Raw genomic sequence first — 12933 nt, 5'->3', positions numbered from 1 at the left:
TTATCCAGTCTTTGGTTGTAATCAGAGGCATGCCCTACATCACTTCCTATGATCTGTCACCATGGATGATGAGCCTACAAAAAGCCTCTAGCTGAGGAATGCCCAACATCACTTCCTATAGTCTGTTGCTATGGACCATGAGCCTACACAAAAGCCTCTAGCTGAGTTTTTCTTTGATGAGTAGTGGGGGTCGAGGGTTCCTGTGTTGCACTGGTTTACCAGGGGCTGTACCTATGTTTCCCCTTCTTCAGCTTCCATCAGTACTGCTTGCTTGCTTTATCTAAAGATAAAACTCAATTTCTAGTTTAGGTTTGGAATTTTCAACAATAATGAATATGGGTCATTCTCATAATCAGTTTGAAAAGAATGCTAAGTTCAATATTATTTGGGCACTATCTTTTGGATTAGAGTTTTACTAGATATACAACAAATGTACAAGGTAACCATTGACTCTGCCACTTCTGAATGGTAACAATTGACTCTGCCACTTCTGAATTTTAGTATAAAGTGAAAAAATACTAACAATAACATCAAAAGTTCAAGGAAGTTCTTGTCAAAATCTGCCTGGTCCTCAGTGGTAGGCACTCATCATGATGGTACAACCTCAGTCATAGGGGATTTTGAACATAAGATATAAAAACCCTCAAGTTTTTCCCACATTGGGATGCTCAGTAAAGTTGGTTATCCTCAGATGTGCAACTTAAAAATTAAATGTTAAGGTTAGTAAACAGACTCACAGAAACATCCATATGTTAATTCACAAGTGTGGGAGCACATTAGTTTGTTAAAATAAAAATAGATTTATGTATAAATATCAAAACATTCCTATTGTTGGCACTGAAATTGAAAGACATACCATTAAAGCTAAAAAGCAAAATTAAAGTTGCTAAAAGAAGTTTATCAACATGTTCACTCAATATCTCAAAAACATTTGCAAGTAGTTAGTCATTTTAGATTCTAAAACTTAAACCATGAAATTCAATATGGATATACATTTATAACTATAGTTAAAGACTGATAAACTAGGGGAATTTTACATAGATATAAAAAGAAAATCAATGCAGCTTGGGAAGTCCTATTCAAAGTAGTAATTCACTATCATCATTGACCTTTCTTAACAAAAACAGAATAAGATTTGCAAATAACTTTTTAATATGAAATCAGTAGATATCCTAACAATACTTCATCGAGTATGTAATGAAATTTTCAGAATTACTTTTGTCCAAGCAAGCACTAAATTTTACTCTCTTCATCTTGTATGATTTGTTCAGCTGCCCAAGTCATTCTGAAATCTTACTGTTTCCTGCTTTGACTCTAGAGATACCCTACTTCATCATCCACTTGATATACAATCTTAAATTTATTGTTTTCCCATCTGTCCTCTATATTGGTATTATTTCTTTTTCTTAAGACTCTGTGTGACTTCTGATCCCAACATATGGTTTCTGTAGTTACCACTCCCATTTAGGTAAGTATGTCTGCATAGCCACCCTTGATTGCAAGACAGCATTGCAGAATGTAACAACAATGACTTCTGGAATAGCCATTTCAGATACGCACATTTTCTGACTACAACCTCCTACATGTGGCCCAGAAGAGGACACAGCTGCCACCAAGCAATTGAGTCTATATACTATCTTCATAGCTACATGAGTCACCACAGAGCTTTCATATAATTTGGGGACCTTGCCATTTATTTAACTTCACAACCTTTTCTTGAATTCTCACTGAAACTCAACAAACATATTTATTTCACCAGTGAAAAGACTCGAGGACCTAAGAGACTGAATAATTTGTCTTAAGAGCACAAAGCAGCTAGAGAAGACTCGAAGCTGACAATGGACCCCAAAAGTAATAGTGCTGGCCCTCAGGACATCGCTCAGACCCTGAGCTCAAGCTCTGTCCATGAGATGCTGTCTTTCTTTCATTGAGACAATCAGGAAAATGTCAGTGACACGAATCACTGTCCCACCTGCAGAAAGCTATCTTGTCTCCCTACAGAGTCACACTAACCCATAAGCACTATCAAAGGAAAGCATCTTAAGCACACTGATGAAGAACACATTTAATCCATCTAAAATATGAATACATTAGTGTTTCCAGACAAAGTGGAAGACACAGCCACTTCCTCTGCTCCCTAACATTCTCTTTTGCTTTGGGATGCTGCTGATCTAACACAGGGCCTAATACATTCTAAAGGATGCTCTACCACTGAGCAGCACCCCAACCTTAGCTTACATTCCAAATGATACGTTGTGGTCCACCAAAGTGGAACACAGATAAAAAGCACGTGACCTGTCATGAAAGGAAGTTAACACCCTCCATGTTTGATATTTGAACGATGAATTCTTCCTCAAATACCTATTTTATTCCTACTTCTTCATATTTTGAATTTGCTAACCTTCAGAGTCCTTAGCAAAATTCATTTTGTCTAAACTCGAATTTGTGTTCTTTTGGTTCTCCCTGGGATAGCATGTAGGTAGTCCATTTATTTTACCTGCAAGGAGGGATGCGTTGGCCTGTATTCACATCACACTTTGGAACCAAAATGGTACAAGCAAAAAACATTAGGTATCTGTAACAGTTGGTTTGAACAAGTGCAGGGAAGAGCGATGACTCCCAGCTGATAGATGCTTCCTTTTGAGTTCTGTGGCCCAGGTAATTTGGAAAATGTGTATGATTGTAGGGCAAATTCATGCAGAGTTCCAGAGAGATTGGCTCACATTGACCTAACAAAAAACACACACAAATCTGAATATTAAAAACAATCTCTTCAAGCTTTCTACTCTCAAAGTCTACTTCACTTGATTTAGGTCACAGCTTCTAAAACTTGGGGTCCTGGTTTCACAACTATGCATGAGGGCTGTGAAATAATAAAAACTCAAAAGGTTACTGGACATAAAACAGTCGAAACTTAATTCAAAATGAAGCACACAACAAACCTGAGGTGTATCTGACCCTTACAAATGTGACCCCAAGGTAACAGAGTTAATTAGACATGTGTCATAAAATAGACATAGCACACAGATGAGTTCATGAATCCTTTGTCTGAAAAGTTATATGATACAAGTAAATGAGTAATACAGACTGGAATAAAATAAGTCTCAAGAGTATTTATTAATCTAGAGACTATGAGAGCTTGTGGATGTAATATTCATAAAGGGCTGACAAGATGTGCTAGGACTCTGTTTCCTGGAGAAGCCAAGACACCAGGAAACTAGCATTGTGTTAAGGGCAAATATAAGGTGGAAAGACAAGAAGGCAGGGAGATAAAGGCTTGGTACCCAGTGTCTCTTCTACTCATGAAGTAAGGGTGTTAGGGACACAGTGTTTATATATCTCAAAGCCATAAGCTTAAATCCTTGCCCAAGGGTGATGGTATTGGGAGGTAGGGCTTTTGTAGGGTGACTGGGTCATGAGAGCAGTGTCTTTGAAAATTAGATCAGGGCCCAGCATCCAGGATCTCAGAGAATTCTCCCTCTGGTTCTGGTGTATGAGATACAATGGGCAATTGGTTGAGAAGGATCTAGGTTTGAGCTATGCTGGCACCCTTATCTTAAGCTTCCAGACCCCAGGTCTATGAGATAAAAATGTTTACTGCTTAAGCCACTTAGTCTATCTGCTCAGAGTAAAAAAAAAAAAAAAAAAAAAAAAAAAAACCAGAAAAACAAAGACTCAAATATTGTGTTCAGATTCTTAAGATATCTTCTTTTATAGCAGTAACGAAGCATACATAAACATCTCATTATTCCCCATTCTCTTTCTCTCTGCCTCTCTCATAGTCCTTAGAAGATTTTTAAAGCCCCTCCCATTCCTTTCCCTGCTCACACTCATACATGCCTTCACCAACGAAGAAGCAAACCCTTCCCATTTCCTCGCTGTTGCTTGTATTACAGGCTTCTTGATTACAAACATCTTCAGTTCTGGAGCTGCAGACCTCTCTTCCTCCTTCCTTTAATGTACTTATAATTTTACAGAATGTCATTCTCACACAGATGTCTGAGGCAATCCTTTCTCTTACACATCTTTCCTTTCTCTCCCTTTACCACCCCACCAAGGTTTAACCTTTTATCCATGTATTTCAATTAGGTGGTGACTTGATAATATTGTATATCATAGATAATTTCTCTCTGTTTTGACATATGGAGAATGTACTACTTTTGATTTGTCAAAATGTAACTTTCAGCGTTTTGAAGCCAAGGGTGATGAAAAGATTATGTGACGAGTACGCATCATGCTGGAGATCTTTACTGAGTGAGATAATGATTGGATCTTATGTTCTGTCCCCCTAAAATGCATTCTTTACAGATTGCTAAACAAGTTAGACACTTATCAAATCCAAATCCTGTACCTTTGTTTGGTAAGCTTTTATAGTTTAATCATAAACATCGAGCTTAATTTGAAAGAATCACTAGAGGGCGATCGCGTCACAGACCAGATGGTCTAGTGCCTAAATTCTCTCTAAATTCATTCCTCACCCTGTCCTGACTGCAGATAAGGTTTAATAAATCTCTGTTTTTAAAAGTCTGGTATACTGTCTATGTTATCTCATTTTCAAAGACTTCAACAAGAATTATTAAATCCCACATAAAGATGGGGCTGTGAACTACAAACGATTGAACAGCTGTGAAGTTACTAGAAACTGGATACTGAGTGATGACCATTTACAAGAAAAGATGACACTTTTAACATCTAGTCACAGTGATCAGACATCCTTTACTGCAAACTCTAAACCCAAAGTTATCATTTTTGTTTCTAACAGTCTGTGGGCTGTTAGAAAGTAAATATCCTTGTGACTACAAGGAAGGGAAATTTGGCAAAAACTCAAACGCCCCCCCCCCTTTAGATCCTGTCTTATTTCAACCTTCTCCTTTCATCTCAAAGGAAAAACATATCTCACAGTTGTCACAGCCTGGTTTTCCTTTACTGTCACAGTCAAGTTCAAACTTTCCTGTTTTTTAAAAGAACTTGTCTTTTAATTCCTTTCAATTTTTTGGTTTCCCTAGCCATTGTTTTTTGTTTGTTTGTTTGTTTTGCTGTCAAAAGACACAGACATTTGCAGAGCATGCACTGTTTAGATTTTCTGATTGCACACTCATACTGCAGATAAAGAAAAGTCCCGCCTGCCCTGCTTCCTGAACTGTGGCAGCAGAATCAGGAGGGTTGCCTAGACTTTATGTGTTTGCCAGGACTATAAATGGCTGCTATGTTTTCTCCTCTGCAGACATGTGGTTTCTGTAGATGTTCCATGCCTTGGTCCATTAATCCATTGTGTCACCCAGTGATATGTCATTTAATCATCTATTCACTTGGCAGGTGGGGACCCTTGTAGAAAGACATCATTCCTCCTATCTGTTACCAAGAACTGAAGTTTTTAATCATTTTGATGTCTTGCTTCTTGATGACAGCCCCAGGCTATTTGTTTCTTCAAACTGGAGTTTGTAGATGAGAAGAAAGTTGTCTAGAGCAAAGTAATTTCATTCCTTCCTCTTCCTCCATATTCAATAAGAGCATTAGAAAGTGGAGTAAGAGAATAGGTAAGTGGCCATATTGAAGTAAAGGGAAATGGAACACCAGGAACACAGGAAAATACCTAGGGGCATGACAGCCACACCAGGCTTCAGGGGTTCTTGATGAACGCAGGTACAAAGAGGAAGAGACAACCAAGGGAATTATGGTTTCCAGCTGGTGCTTTCCTTTGCCTGCACTGATTTCTATGAGAGAAAAGTGATAGATTGGTTCCTCTGTGCCATAAAAACATCATTTCTGCTGCTACCCCCCAGTGCAAGGCCATGTCTGCAATTTGCTCCCTGCAGAGCATGAAGATAGATGTCAGCATGCTAGGCAAGCATGGACAGAGTAGTCCAGGCTATTCAAAGCTGTTCCTTGATGCTTTAAGCCTTTTAATACGTTGTCTCAGTCACAAAATGTAAATGTGAAGATTTTGTTTGTAATAGTAGGCATTTGCAGTAATGGAAAGTAAGCAACAACCTTTCTCTAGTTCAGTGGTTCCCAAAGTGTGTCACAAGCCCTTTGGGGGTCAAGTGACCCTTTCACAGGGGTCACCTAAGACCATTGGAAAAGAGATATTTACATTATGATTTGTAACAGAAGCAATATTATAGTTATGAAGTAGCAAAGAAAATAATTTTTATGGTTAAATGTGGCAGGCTTTTCTTGGACTGCCAACCCCCAAATTATAACACTGAGGCTTATTACTAATTATTAATGCTCAGCCCTTTCTAACTAATTGGTGTTTTAAAAAAACTTAAATTAACCTATTTCTATTAATCAATGTGCTGTCCCTAGGTTCATTTAACTCATCTACATACTGTCTATCCTGCTTTCCTTCTTCCTCCATGTCTGTCTGGCTTCTGGCTGGCTTGCCTCTGGAAGGCTGCCCCACCCCTGTGAACTCTGCTAACTGGCTGGCTCCCCTTTTCTCTCTCCCTACCAGTCCTGTCTATCCCTCCTCTGCCCAGCTATTGACTGATCAGCTTTTTATGAGACCAGTCGGGTGCCTTAGGCAGGCAGAGTGAAACAGCAACACATCTCTACATAGATAAATTCAGCATAAATAAAAGTAATACATCTTTACCTAGCTAAACAAATATTCTATTCTGCAACAGTTTGGGTCACCGCAACATGAGGAGCTATATTGAAGGCCTGCAATATTAGGAAGGTTGAGAGCCAGTCCTCCAGTGAAAAGTAAAATGTACAGAGAACTATGAAAACTTTCCACTTCCAGTGTCAAAGTATGCATAAATGCATGTGGCCAATTCACAATGTGACCCGTAGAGCAGTCATTGTCAACCTTGGCTTCACACAGGAGTCATCAAGGACATTTAAAATATCCTGAGAACTGGGTCCCACCCAGTACACCTTGAGAGGCCACTAAGAAGCTGTGTGACTGCTTTGAGATGGCAAGAACTGGATTCTTCAGAGCCTAAGAAAGTTTGGTGAAGTGCTGGGTCTTCCAGATGATTATCAACTTTCTTCACTCACCGGGTCAAGGATGTCAACCCAAACAGCACTGTACACATTCCAAGTAATCAGCTTTAGTAGTATATTTCATCATCTAGGGGTCTACTCATCCATTTTCTTCCATATTCTAAGGTATAATTTTACCCTGAAGAAGAGGAAGAAGTGTGGTGGCAAGTGCCTTTAATCCTAGGACCTGGGTACAAAGGTCAGCAGATCTCTATGAGTTCAAGGTCACTCAGGTCTACATAGAGAGTTCTAGGCTGGGTGGGGATACATAGTGAGGCCCTGTTGGAAAATAAAAAAGGAAAAAGATGGGGGGAGAAAAGGAGGAGGAAGAAATGAATAGCTTCACTTCTAATAACTTGCTACTAATCTATTATTCCCTGTTCTCTTTATGCAAGCTCCAAATGGGAGAAACAAACATCATGCGGAGAGGGATGGGGGTTAAGAAGCTAAACACCATTGATGTTGATGATGGTAAGCACTGTCAAATATTCACATTTCCTTGTCTATGAACAGATTCACAAGAAGATATGCTACTTGTCCATCTGTATAGAGAAGAAAGCACACGTGCATAGCCCACCCAGAGGCCTCTGGAGAAATAGCTGGAAGTTAGGTTCTGATGCCACTTTCAACAGTGGAAGGACTGAGAGACCAACGCCTGGTCCAGTGTTTAATACTCAGAAGAAAAATCTTCAGGTGTTTGCTGGGGGTGGAAAGGAGTTAGTGGAGATGTGCACAGAGAATGACAGAGCTAATGAGATGCTAGAGAAAGTGTATGCTGGAAGAACACAAAAATAACAACATGAATGTGAGTTAGGAGTCTACAGGATGTCCTCCATCCATGCCGGAAGTTTCCTCCAGTAAGTTAGACAGGATTCCTGTCTTCTCCCTTAAAGAGGACAGTGCTATTATGTGCTTGGAATCTTGTATGCTCACCATAAATTCTGCTTAATGTATAAGCTAAAGCTAGCTGCCTATATGTTCTATGATTCTTTTTTATAAGATGACACTGTGCTCTAAATTTTTACATTTTGGATTTTTTTTAATTTTTTAAAATTATTTTTAAAAACAATCTCATTTTACACATCAATCCCAGTTCCCTCTCCCTCCCATCCTCCCATGCTGCCCACCTTCTCCCTCTCCTAACTTCCATCCACTCTTTGGTGAGGGTGAGGCCTCCCATGGGAGATCATCAAAGTCTGTCACATCATTTGGGGCAGGACCAAGGTCCTCTCTGCTGTGTCTAGGCTGAGAGAGTAACCCTCCATAGAGAATGGGCTCCAAAAGGTCAGTGCATGCACTAGGGATAAATACTGGTTCCACTGTCAGCGGCCCCATAGACTGCCCAGGCCTCCTAACTGACACCCACTTTCAGGGAGCCTGGTTCTGTCCTATATTGGTTTCCCAGCTGTCAGACTATGGTCCATGAGTTCCCACTTGCTCAGGTCAGCTGTTTCTGTGAATTTCCCCAACATGGTCTTGACATCTTTGCTCATCACTCCTCCCTCTCTACAACTGGATCCCAGAAGTTGGCCTCAGTTCTCAGCTGTGGATGTCTGCTTCTACTTCTATAAGCTACTGGATAAAGGCTCTAGGATAGCATATAAGGTGGTCATCAATAACATTATAGGAGGACATTTAAGGTAGCCTTTCCACTATTGCTTAGATTCTTAGTTGGGGGTCATCCTTGTGGATTCCTGGGAATTTCCCTAGTGCCAGGTTTCTCCTTAAGCCCACAATGGCTCCTTCCATCAATGTATCTCTTTCCTTGCTCTCCTTCTCTGTCTTTCCCCCAACTTGGCCTTCCCAATCCCAAATGTTCTTCTCCTCCCCTTCCTCTCTTCCCTCCCCGTTCTCCTACTGTTTATTTTAGTATGTATGTGTGTTCTGCCTGCCTATATGTCTATGTACCATGTGCACACTGTGCCCACAGAGGCCAGAAAAGAGTACTGAATCCCTGGAAACTTGAGCTACAAGTGTTTATGAGCCACCGTGTGGGTACTAGGAATCAAACCCAGGTCTTCTGGAAGAACAGCCAGTACTTTTAACCACTGAACTATATGTTTAGCCCTTAAACTTTTAGATTTTGAAGTGTTTCAAATGTAGAGAAAATAGGATTTTCGGTTTCCCTTCTTCCTATATGCAGCACAGGCTAACATTTCCCTGTCTACATTTTTTAGTCTAACAGTGTCATTGCATGTCAAACAACATTAAAATTTTTAATACTAAGCACTTGTCTTTGACATGACTGTCATACTTCAAAATTATTCATCCAAAATTGAAACTGAAATAAAAATAAATCATTCTTTAGAAAAAGATCCAGACCTGACTGTGACATAAGCAAAACAGAATGATGGAATCAATGAACCGAGAACACATTTACACATATATACATATTTATATGTGCTTATGCAACTTGGATATGTCTGACTGGGAGAGAAAGTGGTCAGTGTATCTTCTTTTATTTTTATATTGTTTTTATTACAAAAAATATTTTAGGGACTAGGTCTCATATATACCAACTATACACCAAGTAGCTAAAGACAACCTTGAACTTCTAATATTATTACCACTGTGTACTAAGTATTGGGATTATGTTGAAACCAGGGCTTTGTACATGATTGGCAAGAATTGTGTCCCTTGCCCTGCTGATATTTTCTTAATGACCAGACTAATATCTACTGTTCTTTTATATGGTGTTAAAATGTGTCTGTGATGAAATCATGTAGCTTAATCTCGCGGTGAGGTATTAATAGAGAAGAGTCTTAATCAGACCATGACGCCTAGAAGGGGCACTTATAGGAGATAAGAGCATCAGGGCTAGCCCCTGACTGAGCACATGGAGGAGGAGTGCTAAGATAGGGGATGCTTCTTTTTGCCTTCATGGGATGTCCCATGTTACTCTGATTTTCTAGCAGTAAGAACATGGCCATATGGGGCTCCCTCAAGCCTGAACCAGAACTATGAGCAAAATAAACCTTTTTTCTTAGTTAATTTCTTATTCTGTGATATTGTGTCATTAGCAACAAAAAGATGGACTAATATAATACATAAGAGAAATGGTTTTCCTCTGGAGAGGAAGGTTTTGCTTTTAGCCAAATAGTTTCCTAGTATCCATGAGTATTGGTATACTGAGATATCCTAGTCAGGGATATAATTCAGCTCAAATATTACAAGGCTACTGGAAGCACGTTGTCCCTCAGTCTACTGACCTCAAAGCTTCTGGTGGCCTTCACGGGGAGGATATATGCTATGAAGTAAATCTCTCTTGATAGCTGAAAACTGACTGGCCTGCTTCTAAGTTTTTAACCCCAAGCTGAAGAAGGAACGATAAATTACCCCACATGAAAGAGGCGAGTGTGATATCCTCACTGAGTTCAGTGGGAAGAAATCATTTCTAAAAATCAGTCTTTGGAAATTTTCTAGTTCCATTGAAATTTCCCACTGGAGTTTACTTAATATTCTTCACTTTTGCCCACTCAGTCTTCCCTCCGCTAATCTCTACTGAAAAAAAGCAATTTGGAGACAGCTACCTGCTCTCGCCATTGGAGTCACTTCACTGTCCCTAAAACAAATGAACACAATGATTCCCAGACCATCATCATTCACCACCATGTCTGCAGTGGTAAGAACACATCTCCCAGAAGAAAAGACTGACCAAATTTCATGTGACTGTTTCAATGACTCTCCTATCTGCTTCTCACATGAAGTCTCCAGTTTGGAAGCTGTGCTTTAAAAAGAAGAAAGATAACATCTGCCCGCAGATGGAGCCATGCATATAATTTATAGGAGCTGATGTTGAGTTGAAAGTGGTGGTAATGACATTAAGCAATGTAGATTGATGGCCCAGCCACAACCACACATTTGTTCCTTATTTAGTTAATGAAGACCATTTTGGTTCTTTTCTGCTACCACATGCAACCTTTGGACAAAAGAATATATACATGTGCTTTTTTGGAGTGATTCCAAAACTTCAGTCATTTATGGCAATGCAGTAAGAAGAGGCTGAACATACAGTCTGTCACAGAAATTGTCCGAGTCAGCTGCTGTACTTACTACAGTTCCTCGGGCTGCCGTCTGAGTCGCACAGAGAGCTATCAGCACATGAATCGAGGCAGGAACTGTTGAGGCACCCTTGACCTCCTTCTGGACATGGCACCTGACCTGTGGAAGGGGAAAAGCCCAGTAGCTTTCATCACCTGTCAATCCCCCAGCCCTCCCTATGAGGGACTAAGAATGTCTCCTGGAGCTGAAGGATGACACAACTTTAATTTCCCTCCATCATCCCACCAACTAAATACAGCCCAGCATCCAAATGAATTCTGTAGAAATGAAGAAAAGAGAGGCAAACCAAACTAAAGAAAACAACTTCTAAGGGGGAAAGCATACGCTGTTTTTATAAAGGTGCCTATACTTCACAAAATAAAATGCAAAAAATGTGAAGGCAAGATGGTAATCTGGAGATATTAACATTCTGGTTTGTGAATGATGCCATAAACACTCCTTTCCCCCCAACTCTCCTGATTAAGGAAAATGCTTTCCCTAGAAATTAACAGGGCATCCACATGAAGGATCCTATTTCAAGGATCCTTTATAATAGTGCAAGTCTTCCACAGCTGCTACCTATACTTTTAGTACCCTTGGAAAGTGCCATCAGCTGAGGTCTGATGACCAAGATCAGGACTTCTTCTCTCCACATGAATGGTGGCAACAGCAGCCTCTGCCCTGATGGCTTTTCCTTAAGGTGTGTGGAAAGGAAACTGCTTTTGTCTTTGATTTCCTGGTCATTTGTAGATTAAGTGAACAAAGTAATAAATTGCTACCCATTCTCTTTCCATCTCTCCCCATTATTATGCTCAATTACTTTCAGACATGCCATCTGGAATCCAGAATCTCTTTCAAGGCACTCTTGAGTATAAATAGCCGTATATGTACATATACAATCGTGCTTATCCATAATTGTACAGCATTGTGTATTATACTGGAATTTTTCTTCCAGTCCCTCTAGTGTAAAATGCTATCTATTGTCCTGTAGAAATAATGTCACTGTTGTCATTTAAAGCTATCAAGGGCACTTTTTTTCCTCAAGGGGACTTTAAACATTTTTCGTGACTTTCTTCATGACATGTTAGGACATCATGCATTCAATAGTTCAGCAGATATTAAGTGCCTGCTTTGTGGCAAGCCTATGTGACAAGTCAGAAACTGAACACTGAAAGACAAAAGGGTATGGCTCCCTCTGTGGATCTGAAAGTCCTAACATGGATGGTGCTGCTCATGACACCTCACCAGGCTGTGAAAATATGGTGTTACCAGAGCGTTTATCAAGAACAGTTGAAGCAGACTAAGTCAGGAGGTCAAAGCTGCCCAAAGAAGGGGGGTAAGCTGTCATGAGAAGGAGAGAAGGGCTTTCTAAACAGGAAAACAACAGGAAGAAGCCTGTAAAGAAAACTCACAACGTGGTCTTCTGTAATCTAAACACACCTCCCACTTCCTATTTCAAGACCATTAGCCGTGTGGTGCTGTGGGTCTGCTGTGATCTTCTGAGGTCCCTCTCCCTTGAGGGCTCCTCTCATTCTTCAGCTTGACCCTCTAGCCTATCTCCATCATAAACTTTTTTTTCTGGGGGCTCTCTACCAAGCACACAGAAGCACAGCACCCTAGATTCTTTTCAGCCTGCTCTACACAGTTGGACTACCCATCTCATGAGACCGCAAGCTTCATGGGCTATTTTGTTAGACTCAATTCCCATGTTAGCTATGTAACAACAGGTAATATTTATTCAGCTTTCACCAGGCATTTGCCCAACTCAGGACTTATCATCATCTGAGCTGATGTGGAAACTGTGACCTAGAAAGGTGGATTGACTCACCTAAAGCCACCCAGATAGCAAGCAGTAGCACAGGGCATGAAGCTCAGCACCAGGGGTACAAAGGCATGTGTAAT

The 12933-nt window shown here is 40.2% G+C and overlaps 1 protein-coding gene across 1 annotated transcript in view; it reads right to left on the bottom strand.

The window, feature by feature from the left end:
* Corin (corin, serine peptidase) overlaps positions 1-12933 on the bottom strand; it is a 196252-nt gene that overhangs the window by 45144 nt on the left and 138175 nt on the right. Inside the window, 2 exon segments of the mRNA XM_051198201.1 lie at positions 2498-2729; positions 11044-11151. Of these exon segments, the coding sequence (XP_051054158.1) occupies positions 2498-2729; positions 11044-11151 (340 nt within the window).

The sequence above is a fragment of the Phodopus roborovskii genome, unplaced genomic scaffold, assembly GCF_943737965.1.
Source record: "Phodopus roborovskii unplaced genomic scaffold, PHOROB, whole genome shotgun sequence".
NCBI classification, from domain to species: Eukaryota; Metazoa; Chordata; class Mammalia; order Rodentia; family Cricetidae; genus Phodopus; species Phodopus roborovskii.
The sequence above is the reverse complement of the archived record's forward strand: the minus strand, read 5'-3'. Positions and strand labels throughout refer to the sequence as shown.